The sequence below is a fragment of the Girardinichthys multiradiatus genome, chromosome 5, assembly GCF_021462225.1.
Source record: "Girardinichthys multiradiatus isolate DD_20200921_A chromosome 5, DD_fGirMul_XY1, whole genome shotgun sequence".
Classification (NCBI taxonomy): domain Eukaryota; kingdom Metazoa; phylum Chordata; class Actinopteri; order Cyprinodontiformes; family Goodeidae; genus Girardinichthys; species Girardinichthys multiradiatus.
The window spans coordinates 5,512,087-5,532,536 of record NC_061798.1 but is presented as its reverse complement, the minus strand read 5'-3'; the positions used below and the strand labels follow the sequence as shown (position 1 = coordinate 5,532,536).

The 20,450-nt window shown below is 40.2% G+C and overlaps 1 protein-coding gene across 6 annotated transcripts in view; it reads left to right on the top strand.

Moving 5' to 3' along the window:
* LOC124868045 (CREB3 regulatory factor-like) overlaps positions 1-19,434 on the top strand; it is a 36,028-nt gene extending 16,594 nt beyond the window's left edge. For all 6 annotated transcript variants that reach the window (XM_047364824.1, XM_047364820.1, XM_047364823.1 and 3 more), the window contains 5 exons: positions 5,550-5,723; positions 7,663-7,852; positions 12,555-12,628; positions 18,756-18,884; positions 19,041-19,434. In XM_047364824.1, coding sequence (XP_047220780.1) covers positions 5,550-5,723; positions 7,663-7,852; positions 12,555-12,628; positions 18,756-18,884; positions 19,041-19,156 — 683 coding nt within the window. In that variant the 3' untranslated portion in view covers positions 19,157-19,434. The remainder of the gene's footprint in view (positions 1-5,549; positions 5,724-7,662; positions 7,853-12,554; positions 12,629-18,755; positions 18,885-19,040) is intronic.
* Positions 19,435-20,450: the final 1,016 nt, after the last annotated feature.

The following is a 20,450-nucleotide window of genomic DNA, read 5'->3' as shown; positions in this document are numbered from 1 at the left end:
CACAGAAGTATTTTATATTATCTGCTGATTTAAGATAGGACAGATTTTTCTAAAAGCAGAAATAGTCCTTTAATCAAGCCATGATCCATATGGCAGCTTTTTCATTGGCCAATAAAGATGATGAGGGGAAACATCCAATGGAGGAAAACTTGCAGGTCACTCTAACAAAATTAGAAATTAGTTGTTTTTTGTTATTCCATAGCAGCAATCAATCCACAAAAGAGCATCAGTCATTTTCTTAGTTATTAAAAACATTTTTTTCATTATCTAAACGCATAAAGGATATTTATTGATTTCGTTGTGTCCCATGATGCATCACTGACTACTACATTCTAGGTTCCATGCATTACGTAATATATTCGGCCATTACGTAATATATGTATTCTGTGTAGACTTTCACAGCCTTTTATGCCAACACCTGATATAGATCTTTGTGACTGAGATCACACAGCCCTGGGAGAGTCATTACAATAGTCTTATTGATATTTTGGCTGTCCAGTTAAGTATAAGCAGACATTCGACTATTGTGCTGATAGTTCAAGAAGGTGGATAAACTGGTAACAAATTAAATAGACAAACCAGACCATTCTGAAGACCGTACATATATAGCTAAATAATAGCTCACTTTGCATTAGCCGCTAGGCAGCTAGTAGCTGCTGGAGACAGGAGTTATTTACTTCTGTAGAGAGGACAAAAACAGCTTATATTGTGCTCTTTAGTTGTTTAAACACCCCCACTCACTGATTCCCCATTGGATCTCTGGTGATGTTTCTGATTTGACTTGTTACTTGGATGATCACAAACCTGTGATTTTCATTATTGTGACAGTTGATATGGTTTTAACTTTACAATGGTAAAACTAGCTGTCAGAATATTTAGCATTACAATCAGTAAAACTTGTAAACGTTCTATCCTTATGCCGGGGGTAAAACAAGCTGAGTCGGCTTAGGTGCCAAGCCTGCAGTCTGCTGCTTTACAGACATGCTGCTCCCAGCTTGCCTACTGTAGCTTTAAAACTACACACTACTGTTTGTATTTTTCAGAGCTGGAAATATTTTCAAACAAATGCAGAGGAAGATTGCTGTAGCCTTATTTCCATCATCTGACTGGCAGTGCTCAGCCGTAGGTGGGAGGTGGGGCAGCACCACGTTACTCTGTACTCCAGGATCTCATAATCATTATCAGTGTATTTATCTGTTTATCCGTAGGAAAACTATAATGGAATATTTTTTGCTAGATATGTGATAGATTTTTTTAAATCAATCATTTGGCATCATTCAGGAGCTTTTAGACTGGTGAAAGTTAGTTATCAGCATTAATGATCTTGTTTCCATCTGTTTTCTTTCAACAAGCCCAAATCATTAGCTCTCTCTATAACAGTATTTAAGAAATTCCAAGGCTAAGTGTAAATTTGGTTATTTAACAATTAGAACATAAAAGGAAGCCTAAAGCAACAAGGAATTAATGACAAGGTTATGGTCTAGTCCATGTGTTAAGCAATAAGTCCCTAAATAGAAGTAGAGATTTGAAATTTAGATGGAAGAACAGGAAATATAAACATATCTATTGGATAATCCACATATAAACTGTCTTCAGAGAAGATCCTTTTCTTTAACCGGGCTCCTTCTGCCTTACAAGTCCTTCTCAAAATATTAGCATATTGTGATAAAGTTCATTATTTTCCATAATGTCATGATGAAAATTTAACATTCATATATTTTAAATTCATTGCACACTAACTTAAATATTTCAGGTCTTTTATTGTCTTAATACGGATGATTTTGGCATACAGCTCATGAAAACCCAAAATTCCTATCTCACAAAATTAGCATATCATTAAAAGGGTCTCTAAACGAGCTATGAACCTAATCATCTGAATCAACGAGTTAACTCTAAACAACTGCAAAAGATTCCTGAGGCCTTTAAAACTCCCAGCCTGGTTCATTACTCAAAACCCCAATCATGGGTAAGACTGCCGACCTGACTGCTGTCCAGAAGGCCACTATTGACACCCTCAAGCAAGAGGGTAAGACACAGAAAGAAATTTCTGAACGAATAGGCTGTTCCCAGAGTGCTGTATCAAGGCACCTCAGTGGGAAGTCTGTGGGAAGGAAAAAGTGTGGCAGAAAACGCTGCACAACGAGAAGAGGTGACCGGACCCTGAGGAAGATTGTGGAGAAGGGCCGATTCCAGACCTTGGGGGACCTGCGGAAGCAGTGGACTGAGTCTGGAGTAGAAACATCCAGAGCCACCGTGTACAGGCGTGTGCAGGAAATGGGCTACAGGTGCCGCATTCCCCAGGTCAAGCCACTTTTGAACCAGAAACAGCGGCAGAAGCGCCTGACCTGGGCTACAGAGAAGCAGCACTGGACTGTTGCTCAGTGGTCCAAAGTACTTTTTTCGGATGAAAGCAAATTCTGCATGTCATTCGGAAATCAAGGTGCCAGAGTCTGGAGGAAGACTGGGAAGAAGGAAATGCCAAAATGCCAGAAGTCCAGTGTCAAGTACCCACAGTCAGTGATGGTCTGGGGTGCTGTGTCAACTGCTGGTGTTGGTCCACTGTGTTTTATCAAGGGCAGGATCAATGCAGCTAGCTATCAGGAAATTTTGGAGCACTTCATGCTTCCATCTGCTGAAAAGCTTTATGGAGATGAAGATTTCATTTTTCAGCACAACCTGGCACCTGCTCACAGTGCCAAAACCACTGGTAAATGGTTTACTGACCATGGTATCACTGTGCTCAATTGGCCTGCCAACTCTCCTGACCTGAACCCCATAGAGAATCTGTGGGATATTGTGAAGAGAACGTTGAGAGACTCAAGACCCAACACTCTGGATGAGCTAAAGGCGGCTATCGAAGCATCCTGGGCCTCCATAAGACCTCAGCAGTGCCACAGGTTGATTGCCTCCATGCCACGCTGCATTGAAGCAGTCATTTCTGCAAAAGGATTCCCGACCAAGTATTGAGTGCATAACTGTACATTTGAAGGTTGACGTTTTTTGTATTAAAAACACTTTTCTTTTATTGGTCGGATGAAATATGCTAATTTTGTGAGATAGGAATTTTGGGTTTTCATGAGCTGTATGCCAAAATCATCCGTATTAAGACAATAAAAGACCTGAAATATTTCAGTTAGTGTGCAATGAATCTAAAATATATGAATGTTAAATTTTCATCATGACATTATGGAAAATAATGAACTTTATCACAATATGCTAATATTTTGAGAAGGACCTGTAGATCATCCTCCTCCTTCCCTAAATAAACAAATCTCAAGCATCCTACTGCAAGGTGTCAAAGGGATGTGGCGGTCTTGATGCCAAACCCCAGATGGAGTCATGTTTCTTCTGCCGCGGCACATCTTCGTTCTTCTCCACAGAGTTGGTGTCCATTCATCCAGATAAGCTTATCATAACTTTCCTGTGGCAAACCAAAGGCCTCTGTAAAGGATGGAAAATGTGTTGAGTTTATGCCGAGAGGCTGGAGATGTGTGTTGGAGTAAATTTAGGAAAGTGGGTAGAATGTGGATGGGCAGAATATGTCTGTGTGTGACCAGAAAGCTGAGGGATGGAACAATCTAATTGAGGGGAGAATGTCAGCATGTAGACAATGGTGTTATCTGCAGACTGGACCACATGACATTATGTTACATAAGCTGTGCGTGTGTGTGTGTGTGTGTGTGTTTATCTGGAAGCACTTGCCAACCTTGGCTAATGGAAAAAGCACACACTTTGTGTTTGTTTGTGCAAATCAGGGTTGTGCTCACCAGAACGTTTTCATCAGAGCAGGATTTTATTAGGGTTTGATCCCAGTATGGAATTATTTGAAGAAGCATCTCTTTTTGTTATCCTCCTGGCAGCTTTATTTTATTTATGATGCTAATATTTGTGGTTTTAGACGCCGGAGGCTAATCCACTGTGACGTCTGTCCATGAAACAGAATACGTTCCTTCAGCTGGTGCTAGCTTTTCATTTATACTTGAAGCCTGTGTTAGTGGATTATGGCTCCCAGCAGGATTTCATACAGGCGAAAACATCAACCTCAAAACCTGTCAGTTAAGATTAGAGTTCAATTTTTTTTACGTTGTTCTCTTCTAATAATTGCCTTATATATGGCTGTCCATGTTTTTCACTTCTACAGTAGAGTGTGCCATTTACTATTCTTTGTGTGACAATAATAGAATGGCTTGGGGGTTGGATTTAGTACCAGGACAGTTTGTCACTGGTTCTCTGTGGTTTTTAACATTAAATGTTTTTGTTGCAACAATTTAACCAGATTATATTCAGTTGATGTTTTTTAAATAATAAATACGATGCAGCCAGGCTTGATTTTAGTGTTTCAGTCCTGCTGATTCTTGACAGTCTCAGATATTTTGCATACTGTGGTTATTTTTTGCTCTTGTGTTTTTTTAATTTGAGGCTATATGAAGCCTACGGAAGCTGGGTTTCTTATCTGATGCAAACGTCTTGCAACACTTAATTTGTGGATCGTACGAGGATCTGTAAACCTATGAACACACTGGGCAGAAATTACTAAAGTTAAGTTCAGAGTACAGTCATAGATAAAGATGCGCCAACTAGAAATGTGAAGTTTGTAGCAGAATTATGTTTCTTTGTAATGCTCTGAGCTTCCAATATCGAATTAAGGCAATGTTGATTTCTCATTGGGACCTATATTAATGGATTCATTGGAAATTGGTTTTCTTTCCTCTTTCCTGCTGTCGCTTTAAAATAGAGTTTTACTATTATTTTCAAACAAAGGCAGAGGGATTGAAAAATGCCAAAAGTTTTAACAATAATTTATTAAATACAGCACGATTCGGGTTTCCTTTTTCCTGCCAGTCTAAGAACTGAACCAACAATTATCTTTTACATGAAGTATAAAAACAGCCCATTCAGGAGAACATCCCCAGGGTGGGTAGAAATTGATGTCGTGGGACAGATAGCTGCTTTTTGTACCCTAACAGTTGGGGAGAAAAAGATAAAGACTGCTAAAGGAGTGAAATGACCAGAACCTGTCCCAGGATAGTTCTGTTGTAGCAGCCTGAGTGAACAGCTAAGATGCCTCCATAGAAATACAAGATGTTTAATTTTCTTTTAAAGAGCGTCAGTCACCCTGTGTTTTCTCTGACATCCTGTTTTCTACCCATCACTGATGCAGAAACAAACTTCAAGTTGTTTCCCTCAGTAACAACTCCCACTCTGAAGAATGTTATTGTTAGTGAACGTAGCATTTAGATATGCTTTGGTTCATTGATCAGGAAAAGGTAGGATTTTATAGTTCTGGAACAGCCTCTTGCCGGTCAGGGTTGTTCACTAGCCAATTTATCGGTGCATCTAAACCTTTAGCGTTAGATTTCTAACTTGCTCATAAAGCTGTGCTATAGAAGGAGTCAGATATATTTAGTATTTTCTACAGAATCGTTAACAGAATGGAAATCCAGAAGGATGGGATAGTACTGAAGTCCCCACTCTTTTGTTTAAAACTATTTTAAAGCATTCCTATCAAAGCCCCAAATAAAACATAATTTTTGTGTTTGTACCTTCAGAGGTGGAGACCGAGCCAGCCAGGCAACCAGGCGAGCGCCCGGCCAAGCGTCGATGTTTCTGGGAGTACAGACGCTGTCGGGAGTCGGCCTCAAAGAAGAAGCTGAGCAGCAACGTCCACTGGTCTCTGTCCTGGAGCTCCAGCACTCTACCCAGCACACTGTACCGCCGGGAGGGTGAGGACATTTTATAAGTTGTAATTTTGGAAAAAAAAGTGGTTTGTTTTTTTGTGTCAGACTGGGAGCCAATTATGAATTGTGATGAGCTAATTGATAGAAATAACTGGTTAATCAGCTGATAATTGCAGGTGTATTTATTACAGAGATGAATCAGAACTGGGAGTTTAAGCTCTGCCGAAGGAGAGCAGCAGGAGTCTTTACATTGACAGTTGTAATCGTCCCAGTTCTTTCTTCTCATATGACTCACTAGATCAGGACCATCCACCTGTGTCCTACATGCAACTTTTATGTCAAGCTTTGAATTTTTTAGTGCTCATCTGATAAGTGAGTCTTACATCAGACCCAAATGTTGCAGAGCATCAGCTTAGCTGCCTGTGGTTTCACTTTCTCTTCTGCTCTCGGTGGGGTCAGACGCTTTTCCACTCTCTCCTTGATCCTCCCCCATTTTTTGACCTGCTTCAGCTTTTTGTCTGTTTTTCTTAGAGCCTCTGTTCTCATGTCCTCCTAATTTGTTCATTATGGATTTGGTCAGCTGGTCTCCCAACGCAATCGATCAAATTTTCTCAACGGGAAGACGGGGTAAAGGGGAACCCTCTTGTCCAGACGGGACGTTCTTCTCCGGATCCGCAATGGATTCCTGGCAGCAGTGGAAGATTGTGTGCCTGACAACGTCAGTCGAGGATGTGGAAGATTTGTACATAATTGGATTTCTGATAACAAGATTTCTGCTTTTTGGAATTGGCGGTTACCTGGTTTATCGAAAGATTTATAAAACATCGGCAGCTGTTCAAAGCACTCCAAAGCTGCCTGGGATGTCTGAAGGGATCTTTAGAGCTCTCAGCACTCAGACTGATATGTTAAGAGAGCAGAATCACAAGCTGGACGCGATCCTTGAACAGAATCGCAGGCTGGATGCGTTTCCCAGACTCAAAGGTGATATGATTTAATCTTGGAGAAAGTTGTTTGCTCAGGATCTACGGAAAGTACCAGAAATTTGGCTATTTGGATTTGAAATTGAGAATGCCAGTAAGACTTTGAAGGCAGGCGGAAAATCACAGCCAGCTTGAACCAAAACATTTATTGTTTGTCTAATTCAGGCGCCCCAATACGGCCTTCACAGGCTTCTTATCAAAACATTTCTCCTGGATGCTCTGTAAATACGATGCTCTGCCCCAGCAACCCCCCTCATCTGGGAACTGAACTGTATTGTATGGCTGTTTGATAAAACTTCCATCTCTTCTTCAAGGAAAATGGCACCTTCGTCAGTGTTGACAGTCTAATTCTTTGCACACATGATCTTACTTAAATATTGGCACCCTCACAAGTCCAGCATGCCCCTGCAAAATGTTTGCTTAAGTGTGTTGCTTTCCCATGCTCCTTATTTTTACCTAAATGTGGATTTCATTTCTTCATTTCTTCTCCTTTTCATAGATTCTTAGATTTACCAGTGAAAGGAAAATAATACTAGTCTCTTAAAAATTTGAACAAAAGCTGTTTTTACACCAGTGACTCAGCTTCCTTAGTTAGAACTCAGTGATTGCTTAGTTAAATTTCAATGGATGCAAATTACTTTTATTAATTTTTACATTTCTCAGAAGGATTCATAGATTTTTAGATTTCTTAGAAGGATTGTAGTATCATTTGATTTGTTTTTCTGTGTCTGTATCTGTGTTTATTTTCTTTGTGATTGTATAGTAATTGTATGTACAGCGCTTTGAGTGTCTCGTTACTGAAAAGCGCTACATAAATAAACTTACCTTACCTTACCTTACCTTACCTTACCTTACCTTACCTTACCTTACCTTACCTTACCTTACCTATTTATAATTTAGAAACATTACTTCAATAATTTAGAAAAATTACTTCAGTGGTCATAGGCGTTACTGATACTTTAAAAAGATTGTTTGGAATGCTCATTACAGTGTTCCTTGTTCAGGCAAGAAAGGGCGGCGTAAAGCCCGTAAAACAGATGCCAGCGACCTCACGCCCAACCCTCAGAAACTCCACAACATTGGGGAGCAGCTGCAGAAGCTCAATGCTGCCATCAAGGGCATGGGCCCGGTCAACGACCTGCCTGCCGTGGCTCGAGCCCGTTCCCGCAAGGAGAAGAACAAGCTGGCCTCCAGGTACCAGATGTTCCTTACTGTCTTACTGCATCTGTTGTCACTGGGTCAGGGCATTGGGAGCTTCCCTACCAATGTTTTTTTTTTTTTTTCCAAGGCTTAAGAGGGAATTTTTAAACATTTTTAGTCTCAATTCTTAATAATTGGCAGAAAAAACAATCTCACAGCGATCTATGGTTTCTGTAGTATTTAGGCTGTTTAAGATTTGTTGGAGATTTAGCTTTTCTGCTGGACATGGAAAAGATATGTCCAGAAAGGTTTTATTGGATTGATTCTAACCTAGCTGTCTTCTGGAGCCTATATATGCTCTGATTTAAACAGGTTTTAATGTGGATATAATCATGAGAAACAAGGTGAAATAATTATGGGTGGAGTAGAAATGTTGGAAGGATGCGGCATGAAAGGCTTTACAGGTGGAAATGAGGCAAGACGAAAGCTACAGACATGGAGATAGATGTGTAGGGACATATAAGGTTCATGTATTTCACGTGGGAAGAATCCCTTTGTTTTGTAAAGTCAGATTGTGGCTTTATGATCTCAGGTCAGTACTCCCAGCATCATAATCCAGAGCACTTCCAGACCTTCTCTCTGGTGCTCCTTCCCCGTCATTTCAAAGCCAACATGCCAGATGCATTCAGGCACTACAGACTGGCCTAGTTCTTGGTCTGAGCTGAATAGTGTACTGGGAACAGTGGGAAAAAATCATGTCCAGGCCATTGTTGTACTTAACAGGAATCCTTCATTATTCAGGAAAGCATTAATTGCATCCTTTAGTAAACTGACTCCTTTCCAGTGGACTAATGGTTTATTGTCATGGTTAAGAGTATCAGTTTTACAGAAAGAATAACTTCTGTTTATTTGATTTTCCAAGCATAGTGCTAGCATGTCGTTTGCCTAGCTTAGCTGAAAGACTATAAAGAGATGGAAATAACAGGATACAGGATTTGAACATGAAACCTACAGCACTTGTGTTGGAACATGTTGCATGAAGTTACCAGTTTGAAACTGAAGTTTAACATTTTTACATTAAAGGGAAGAGGCTAACCCTTTTCTCCAATCTCCAGCATTCATGCTAACTAAATTCCTCTGCCACAAGGACAGAGAAACTGGTTATCTCTCCCATAACAAGGTCATTCCTTTCTCGCTGTGCTACTTTGGGCATTCCTGCAGCTTGCAGACACATGATGAGGGCTTTTCAGCTACAGAGGTTCCAGTTCTTAACCATTGCTGGGGCTAGAACCAGTTCTTAACTGGTCCTGTAAAAGCACCAGTCTGCTTTTCCGCCTCCCAAGGATCGTAGAGCATGGATACAATTTAACCACTCAATAGATAATATTTAACCCAGCATCCGAGCAAACACATGTCCTGATATTACCATCTTAATTTTTTTAACACTGGTTTAAGCAATCCTAATCAGCTGATCTCTCAGCACACCAGCAGCTGGAAAGCAGGAGTTGAATTAAAGCAGGATTTGTATTAAACCCACCTGGAGATAATAAAATTCTGATAGTGTTAAAGATCTGAGTCTGAAGTAGCTTTAATGGATTTAGGGGAAATCATCAGCTCTGGGCGCAGCATTGATCTATTTAAACTGACGGATAATTTCAGTGTAAACTGTGGGGAGATCAGAGACAATCAGATTTCGTTTTTCTAAAGCTTATCTGGCTTTTATTATCTATGAAGTGCATTGTTTTTACTGTTTTTATTTTTTTAATTAAATTAAAAACAAAACTAAACTCCGGAGTCTTAAACATGGTGGTCACAATATTTTGATTAGCTGCTTTTCTGATGACCCCACCTCTAGCTCTTGACTGGGAGTACTTTCTATGTGAGAGAAAAATAAAACATTAATGGTTGTAGCCCCTTTAGTGGCTTCATCTAGGAGAGAAAGACAGCTAAACAGATGAACTCTCGGTCAGTTTTCAAGACAGGAGTATGAAAGAGAGCACATACAGTTAGTCAGTTTTTTGGGGCTAGGGAAGTGTGTCTCGATGGAAGCACTAAGAACTGGTTCCTATAAGTCCAGCACCAGTTCAGAGCTGGAGCTGTTCTGGTAGAAAAGGCCATGATATAAGGAGACCTTTTTTCTCATGTGATGCCCCACAATCGTTGTTAGATTGCAAGAGAATTTTGATGTGGGATGTTAATGCAGAAAAGAGGACATTTTGTCATTCTCACCTTCTCGCTGGTGACAACATCTCAAACGCTCTACACTTGAGTTTCTTGTCACGTATGAAAAGTCCTTGTTTCTGGCACCTTGAGTAATCAAACACATTTCTCCATTCTGGCAGATTTTGTTTGAGGCTTAAGGATAATCCCAGATCCCTTCACTCTTTCCGTTGTGCTGATAACATAGCTAATAATCATCTGTTTTATGCATATGTCAGAGTGCAGAGTAGTGTTAGGTCAGCAACACACATTTCATGGATTTAGATTTTAAATTATTTTCGTTTGACCCGGAAGGTTGAGACAGGCATCTCCCAAAGATTATTAAACCAAGTAAAAGGAGTATAAATAAACAGAACATAACTGTTTTTATTTACATTTTAATAAAAATAGCATGTCAAAAATAATTCATACCCTTCTTAATAATCAGTGAAAAAGTATTTAATGGTATTAAAGTAATCAGACCTTCCTATAATTGCTAACCAGGTTTTTGCATGTTTCCAATAATATTCTGATGATTTATCCTTGATGATGAGCTCCAAGTCTTGGAGGTTGTTTTTTTTTTCTAATACCCTAACCAGATTGAAGCCAGAACTCTGACTGGGCCACTCCAAATTGATAACATTGGTGCCTGTCTCTAGTGGTCATTGGGCTGAGAGGTGGGCTACACCCTGGACAGGTGGCCAGCCCATCACACAGCAACACAGAGACACACAGTGTCTAAAAACTTACTAACTAAAAAACTCTTAACTCAACCCCATGCAGGAAAACCCCAGGATGGCATTCATACCCAGGACCTTCTTGCTGCAAGGCAATAGTGCTAACATATTGGTCAAATTAAAAGGAAACTTTTAACCTTTTTTTCCAGAGCTATGTATGTATCATTTTGGGATTATCTGAATGCTTAAAAGCTCCTTAGTGTCAACTCGCTTACCAATGACTCTCCAGACACTGCTGGACTGTTTTTGTTTTCTTGACAGTGTTTTCAGGACATGACTTTTGTTTTTAAACATTTCTGACTCAACACATAAAGCTACAGTCTTCAATATAATCCCTTCTTGCTCCTGTTCTGTGCTGATCAGTTTGCTGGGCTAACGTTAGAACATTTACTCTGTTTTAAATGACTCATTAATATCTTAGCTTTTAACATATTGTATTGTGACTCCAGTTAATCATGTGTGGACAAAACTTCTGTAAAATGTTATTTTTCTGACCTTCTGCATTTTGCTTTGAACGTCATAAAATTGGATGACTAGCGTTTCAGCTGCTCTCTGCACAGCTTTCCCCTACACCTCCAGCTGTCTGGTCATATAATGTCATTGTAATAGATGGAAAACAAATGGTAAAGCCTTATTTGTTAAACCAACAACATGATGTGAAGTTCCTTCATTATAGATTTCAAGCCATGCACACATAAAATAAAATGTGAATTCGTGCAGAGTGGGGCAGCACATCTGGCCTGGGCTGTGGTTGACATAAGCCCAGACAGTGCAGCGTTTAGTCAGGGTCTCCTAACACTGATCATTTTAAAATCCATGGATTGGGATCTCATACTGAAACTTGGCATCTCTACTCTCATAATAGTGTTTGTTAAAGTTGTGTAAGCCCTCTGCCCATGTGCTTCTATCGCCAGATGGAGTCTAAGGGATCCGATCACTTAATGCCCATCTTAGGCTCCTGATTTTGTGCTTTAGGGAACACATTTTGTCTGATTTCCTGACAATTTATTGACGAAGTGTGATGGTACAAATACTTAAATCCTTTTCCTTTCTATAGAGGGCCTAAAATGAGCGAAAATGTGCCAAATGAAGAATTGAGGTGGGCACCCAGGTGCTGAGTCCATCAATACCAACAGGGGCCAGAAATGATACCTACACACAACTTTTGCAGAATCATCAGACACAAGCATAAAGCTCCATCTCACTGTGCTGAAAAGGCTTCTGTTAGGTGGTGCTGACCTGTTTTTAAGCAGCATAAAATGGGCTTTTTTGGTGATCTGCTGCTGCTCTTCCCAACACAATAAATTGATATGCAGCTGTAGATAATCTATCACATTAAAAGGAATGTCTTGTATGGGCCTATTTTTAGATTTGCATTGAGGACAGTGTTGGTCTAGAACAGTGTCTCTGCAAACAGTAAATATTAAAGGTCCATGATGCAGCAGGAATCCTGGGCTCACTGCACATCAGCAGTTCTGACCTGCAGGTTGATTCCACTGACTCATAGTTACAGGAGGAAATGTTCTGCATTCAGCAGAGAATCGTCCCCATGAGACTGTTTAATCTGTTTTATGGATTGTTTGTTTTAGTCTCAGCTCAATTTTTTCCATCATCAAATGCTCTAATAGCACGTCCTCAGTATGGAGTGTCAGCTGGTACTTCAGAGGAACAAGGGAGTGTTTAGAAGCACCTCGCTGTTTAGTTTGTTTCTTCTGTTAAATCCCACCAGCTGCTCAGTAATGGGATCGTGTGATGAAAGGAAACCCTCGAGCAGATTTAGCCATTCCTGTGAATGACTGTCTCATTTTCCTCGGTTTCAGGGCCTGCCGGCTGAAGAAGAAGGCCCAGCATGAAGCCAACAAGATCAAGCTGTGTGGGCTCAACCAGGAGTACGGTCAGTACTGCACACATAGAGACTACTTTAATGTTGATGGGTTGTGTTCTGCTGCAGCTGCTGGCCCTAAAGAGGCATTTTAAATGGTTTTAAATCTATATTTGTGATCATAATAATAGAAGTGTTTTACACACTGGGAACACTGCACATTCTGTTCCAAATGAAACATGAAGGAACAGAAGGTGAGCCTAACATATGCTAGGCTGTTTAAAAAGGTACAGTTTCTGCATGTTCTTTAAAAACTAAAACGTTTGGTGTAAAACTGAAAACTTCTCTCTTGTGAATCATTGAAGTAATGTTTAGTTGTATAAGTTTCTGATTACTGCTTTTTATCTGTTCTGCATGGAGCCAATAAAGTTCTGGCACCTGTGATCAGATATTCCAGTCCAGGATGATTGGACCACATTCCATAGTTTATCTGTATTTCTTGGCTTTACCTAAGAAACAGCATGTTTGAACCAAACATGCAACAACCATTTTCAGGCTATTTCCTCTTCAGCACAATGCAACATGACCTCTTCAAGTATTTTGATGTATTCAAACTGATCTATGATCCTTGCTATGCTATAAATAGGCGGATGTTGCAACATTTCCCCTTAGACCGCCTGTCATTTTAGTCAGTGCTGTATATTCCTATAGCTCCCATTCCAAACAAAGGTCGCCTTAAGACACTTTATAAAAAACATCCAGTTTATACAAATACATATATAGTCAATTCAGTTCAGTCATACAGACAGATTTAGTGTATTTCATGCAGTGCAATCAAGTTCAATGAAGCCTAAATACTTTTAATGTTGAACTTTGCGAAGGCTGCCTGCTGATACTCATCCTTTAATTTGTACAGTATTCACAGGTAACTGTCGACCTTCTCTGATCATCCTGGAGCTGATAACTGACTCTGCCAGTTTGGCTTTTCTTTGATCCATTGGAATGGTACTTTTCTGTTGTCTTCCACATCTTTCCAGTTTTTGGTTCCATTTAAAAACATTTTAGATCATTTTCTGCCCCACTTTATATGTTATCCCTTCTCCAATCCCCTTTTTAATGAAAGTATGCTGTTCTTCTGAACCATGTCTGGAACGACACATTTTATTCTGATTGTCAGAGGAGTGTCCACAGCAGCATGGACAACATCTGCAGTCTTTGTATGTTTCACAGAATGATCGACCTCACCTATCTAACTCCACTCAGCTTTTATTATGTTAACGGGCCTTTAACCTCTTAAGCCTTGAGGGGTTTTACGAAGTTTGAGCTCAGAATAACGTGCACAAATCTAACAGAATTTTTCTGAGAATTGACATACTCTATCTAAACAATCATTATGTTAATAATTATGTTTTTCAAATGGGAGTGGTAATTCTGGCTGATTGAGTAAAACCTGGGTGGATTGTGACAAATGTATTTTTTGGAATCTGTGAGCTCTCTGCTTACAGCAGACATGCTGGTTGTGTGTGTAGAAGCCGTGTGGTGAACAGCTGAGTCCGAGCTTTGCGGTTCTGTCATTTTGTGGAGTTTGTTTATTTTCTGATTCAACTGCCCTTAGTTTTAACTGCTTTTGGTGTTTATAGAAATGGTTTATATGAGCTTTTAGCCAAGATTCTACTATTTCTGTGGATATCACATATGTTTATGTTTAACTAATGAAACTAGCAGTAAAGGAAGTAGAAGAAAATTAAAGTTAAATTCTGCCCCCAGTACTGGGGGTTGGGCTTAGTGAGCAGCATGCATATCATGACTGTTGGTTCTGTTACTCTGTGGCACCCACCATTGTGTTGTGATTATGAATCTGAGAATATTATTTAATATTAATATTTTATCAAGTGATATTTTGGTCTGTTAAAGGTTGTCCTGTGAATACCAGCCCAGTAAGGCGATGGCATTAGGACAAAATGGAAAGGTGTGAGATGAGCTCTGACATTATTGAACAGCATAAACTCTGCACATATATGGAATGAATTCACACAATTTCTTAAAATACAAGAATTTATTAACCAAAATAAGTCAACTCAAAGTCAAACATATTTAAATTAACAAACTCTTTACTATGCTAAAACAATCCAATTAACTACCAAGCAAAATGAAAGAATAACGAAGAGTCATGGGCTATGTACAATATAAACAAGTTGGTTAAAGATGATTGAGAACCATGACCAAAAGAGTGATGCAACATTATCATGCAATGTTAATGTTTGAGAACCAAGGATTATCTTGAAGAATCTGGAAATGAAGTTAAGTTAGTCTTGGAACTAATCTAGGCAATAATCAGCAGACCTTTAGACAACCATTCACAGTGCAAGATCAGATAAAATATTATTATATAAAATAATGATCTGCTGAATAAAACCAACCTTCTGGATGACTAATTCTCAACGGTGTCTCATTAGCTGCCTTTATTTATTGAAGTAATATTTAAAGAATTATTATTAAAGGAAATTGTAAAATATTTAAGGAAACATTTTGGAAAAGAGCCAAATCTTTCTGGAGAAATGGGGCTTAATGGTGTTTACCTAGTTATCAAGTTTAGTAAAATGATGTTAGGGCACATTATTTACTGGATTGAAAACTAAACCTTTCTGGGTAAATATTATTTAGCAGCAAGCACGTGTCCTTACCTGTTAGCAGTTGAAGCTAACAAAGGAGGCTGATAGCTTAGCACCAGAATCAAACACACACCTTTAAAATTACCGTTAATAAAAAGGGTTAAAATGCATAAGCACGGACGGCGCGTTATGATCAATCTTCTGTTTAAAATCACCCTTTAAATAAAGTTTGCCTTAACTTTAAAAACATACAAAGAACACAAAACTGAACATGTGTGCTGCAGATATTCTGCTAGCACCAAGATAGCTGAGTTCAACCCAAACAAAACTTCATAAATTAAAAAACGTTTAGATCATTTCAATCTAAATCCTTCTCTATTATTCTGCCCTAACCTAACCTCTTATGAATGTGTTGAGGAGTTGTCCGGGCGACAATGAAGAAACGTCCGAAACGTTTGAAGAAACGTCCACAGTCAACAAACGGTTAGCTTTCAGCTAACCTCCGGAACTGTGGCTGGAAGACGGCTCGTTCTGTCCGCTGACCACACTGCACATTACCGTAACCACGGTGATGCGGGGCCGTTGTCCTTCCTTCAGACTCGGCTTCGTAGAGACAGCGTCTCTGCAGGGAACTCTGGGTCACAGTTTGCTTCTGCAGGCCTCAGAGAGAAAGTAAAGCAATGCTTATACCTTAATCTCCCTTTTATGAATGAATACCGGATTCTTTCAACAGTAATTCATCAGTACTTAACTTGTGCATATGATCACGTGATCTTATGACACCCTTGGATCCAGTTTGAAGAGTTTGTCTTTTTGCCAACAAAGAGACATTAGCGCGCTGTCTCACCGGCCAGCCTCGAGTCCAGATGGTAGAGATCAGACCACTGGGGGAAGTGGGGTTTTACATGGACAGTGGCATCATGGGAAGTTCGCTGTTACCCCCAATTCCTAAGTTGGGCCGGAAGTAGGTTAATGCAATTTATTTTGAAAGTTCCAGAAAAGTCCGTACCGCAATTCCTGTTGTAACTCATGGCTGTGGGTCCAAACAATTGCAAATATACTATTATTCAATAACAGTGAGTGATTAGTTAGTATTATTGGACTTTCATTTTGAAGACAACTTATAAATTACTAAGCAGGACTTCAGCCTTCATCTAACATCACTTCTGATAAATATGGACTTTTAGCTTTTTAAAGGACTGCATGTTGTTTCCCGACATAGCGTGCATACCCATGATCCTTCGCTTTGCATGTGGTTAAAGTAATGTTGACAGATACGTACAGACATCCCTACAAAGCCCAATAGCTTTTATCCCTAGTGATCCTCCAACAGGCAACAGATGACAGAGCAGTAGCCGGGCTAACAGATCCAAAGCATTCCTCGCTGTACTAATGAAATACTAGGCGAGTTGCACTGCAGAGAAGCCATCTGTTTTAGCTGCCTTTAAAATGCCCTGTTTAGGAAATTTAATCAGTGCAGAAAGCTGATAGTAACAGGCCTACTACAGAGCATGTAAACACACAGTGAGGAAAAACCTGAGAAGTGTGACTTCACCTCTTTCCTGCTAGTCAACACTTCTCCTTTGCCAAGTTTTCCGCCTGTGTCCTCCTCTTCTTCCTCCTCCTCTTCTTGCTCCTCTTTAGCTCATTTAGTTAAGCATTTTTTCCAGCCTAACCACCTTTTAATTTTCTAATTATTTTCTTCTTCCCCTAATTTTTGAGCATTCCACTCATTCCTGATCCTTGTCCAGTGTTTCACTGCGACAGCTTTAGTTGTGGTGCCACTAAATATTTTGTCTTTATGGCAGAAAGTCTAAACACACAGAGCTTAACATCACATGTTGCTTTGCTTCCTTTTGCCTCAACACAATGGCTTTCGTTTAAGTTTGCCTCTAATCAACCTCTGTCTTTCAGACATGGCTTTTTGTATCTGTACAAATCCACATTATGAACATACATGTAGATTTAACGGCAAACGATGTCAGTCTTACAAATTCGCTATGTGAATGTGTGTTTAAGACAAGGAGGTCGCAGAAATGTTGTCCTATCAATGATGAAGAAGTGTAGCCAGGCAGAAGATGTTCCACTGCTTTCCTCGGGTCAGGTGACCTGACTGGAGGCAAAGTCAGAATCACAGGAGATTCTTTTGTTTCAGCCCGTCGGCATCAGAGTTAAACTGCAGACCATGGTTTTGTAGACAGAGAAAATCAGCTGATGTGCAGAAACCCTGCATGAGTGAAAGCTGGAGCTTGGTTGTCCTGACGGGGAGACGCTCAGCTGGCTAATTAGACAGAACCCAGTTCGGTGCTATAAGGCTCTGCTCACTCTACAGGGAAATTAGATGTAGTTTCTAAATTTGATTGTGGGACAGAGTCCCCACGTAATACTTAGCTAATATTCCAACCAGATGTTTCTGTCCAGATGTCAGTAGCTACACTGTTGTGCTTGTATGACGTCTTCCATTCAGCAAGCTCCTTCCAGTTTGTCTGTTCGAAGTCTTCCAGTTACAGTGCTGACAAACACATGTCAGCATCTATCTTCACCCTGTTGTTCCTTTCACCCGTTTTGTTCACAGAAGGACAGTTACATTTCTCCATTGTGTTTCTATGGTACAGAGTAGAGCTGCTCAGTATATCTATCTATCTAGACTCTAGGAAAGGTGTGTCCAAACTGCAGCTTGGAGCCTGTGGAATGATTTTGTGGTCCTCCAGCACAGGTGCTTGATGCAGATGGGCAGTTTTTGGGGCAGTTTATTTATCGACAAACCTCATTGATGTTAAATACTTTATTCATCTCTTTGGGTTGAATAAAGTATTTTTGAATTGAATTGAAACAAACACAAAGGGTTTTTTCTTTTGTTAAGCATGCTTTCTGCTTTTACTTTAAAGGAACAGTAATCAAGAGCACAAACATTCAGTCACTTTTACCCAAAGCAGACTTTGACACACCTATTGGGTAAACTAACTCACTGTTTAGGATCAAGATTTCATTTCTGGACAAAAGGAGAGAACAATCAAGACCAAAAATGTAGGAAATGTTGGGCAAATCCCCTTTAGTTATTTATGCATGTTTAGTTTATTATTTAGGATAAAACCAAAAACAAATCACAAAAAATGTACTTATGCATTTTTAATAAAGAAAACTGACTTGTGGCCCTCAAGTACTTTCAACTTAACAGTTTTGATCAACTCTGTTGTAATCTGAGAACTGGTATTTGCTAAGGTCATCTCCAGGTCATTTTGTGTCATCACCAGTTTTACAAAAAGCCCCAAGATGGGTACAAAGAGGAGCGGTTTTGTTTTAAATAACCACCATCAGCTTTTAGTGCTTCTTGAGTTTGATGACCAACAGTTTAGACTGATGACTACATCCTTAACTTTAGAAAGCCGTTGAACTTCTGATCATTGTCTTTGAGCTGGGAATTCCAGCCAGAAGAATTAATTACAATCATTCCAGGATTTGAATTTCTTCATGAGAATCTGATGTGATTGTTTGTGTCTTAGAATGTTTGTGATTAAGAAGTTGGTCTTCATCTTGACCTCTCCTCACCTTAGGGGCTTGATTTTGCATACCTTTCCATGTTGCAGAAAACCTCTTGGGGGCCCTGCTACAGATTAAGGAGGTGATCCGACGGCGGGTGGAGAGCAGTGAGGAGGAAGATGGAGACGAACGTGGGATGACCAGACGTCTTGAAGACATCCTTAAAGAGTCCAGCGGTGAGAAACAAACGGACACACAGCTTTGAGCCTTTACTGACCTGACACCCTAATGCTAAAATGTTCCCAAATACATGCAGTACTGTTAAGTTAAGTTTATCTTGTTCCTTTTATTTCCTTCTTGCTTCCTCCTTTGATGTCATTTGAAAAATGTAGGTCCCTTAGTCGCTGGGCGGACCAAAGACTTTGTGCAAAGGATTCTGGATGCCAGCGCAAGTGGTCAGAACCAGCGTAAGGAGACCCTGCAGGGCGTAGATGAGACAACAGGTTAAACTACCCAGCACCTGTTTTTTCTTCATACTGTCCCATCCCAGCACCACTCACCTACGTGGCCAAGCTTCTCTACACCTCCTCTGCTCTCACGTTGTGCACATTGGAGTAAGAGCATGAGAGGAAGACAGGCTGGGGAAGAAGATGGGAACAAAATGGGAGTATGTTTCCACTCTGCTGCTGGTTCTCTCTTGTCAGCTCTCCTTCAACAGCAGCCTTTGCTGTAGGCTGCACCATAACCATCACCAGGCTAGAGCTGCTGCTGATGTCTCTGCTGTGTTCTGTCTGTGTGTGTTTGGGGGGGTGGGGGGGCGGGTGTCCTGTGTAACATACTGTATGAGAGTGTATATTGCTCCTCTTTCCCTCCCTGTGCTGTACTGGTATCCCATTGTGCCTATAAATAGACATTGCACTGTTTTGTAGATGGTCGTAGTTATGGCAGGGGGCTGGTAGTGAGCCGAGGGCGAGGGGGCATCTGAGGATAGAGGAAGTTCCAAAACAAGGAAATGGGAGGTGCCTGGTTTTGGAAAACAAAGAAGTGAATGTGTTTTCCCATTCCTCCAGGCTCCTGTGAAATCCCTGCATTGGCGGCTGTTCTTCGTGTTAGAACACGAGACTTGTCCTGATGAGGGACTCGCTGTACATGCAAAGAGAGGCCTGTTAAAGAGACCTCTTGGAGCTTTATTAAACCCCCTTTTCTTTCAGTTCATCTCCACTGCATCAAAATGAAAGTAAGGCTAAAAACGAAAGTGAAACTAGCACCTTAATTATAACTGACCAAAGACAACTGAAACTACTGTAATGCTGAAACATCACAACCGCTCACTGATTCAGACCAGTCAGGGTAACAGATTATGTTGCTTTCAATAAACAAACTACTTTGATTGTTGTCATATTTCTCATAACTTAACTAACACTGTGTATTCTAGGGGATCCTGATGCTTCTCCAGTTTATCTGCAGTGGCTTCATTAGAACCCACAAAATGGAAATAAATTGTCCTCAGTGCCTTCTCCAAGCCCACTCCTCAGCCCCTGACCTGATTATATAGCGAAACTTCCTGAATTGCAATGACCAATAGAGGAAAACACCTGTAGATCTAGACAGCGAATAAGTCTATTTTTGCTTTTGTCGATGTTCTGATTCTGTTGTTATTTTGACGATGCCGCAGCCCACATAGTGGGTGCTGGTCTTGAGATTTTTTGAATTCTGCCTTTGTCTGTGGTCTGTGCTGAAGCTGTAGACCAACCTGTCCAACACTCTGAGTATTACTGGACAAAAAAAAAAGATAGTCAAGG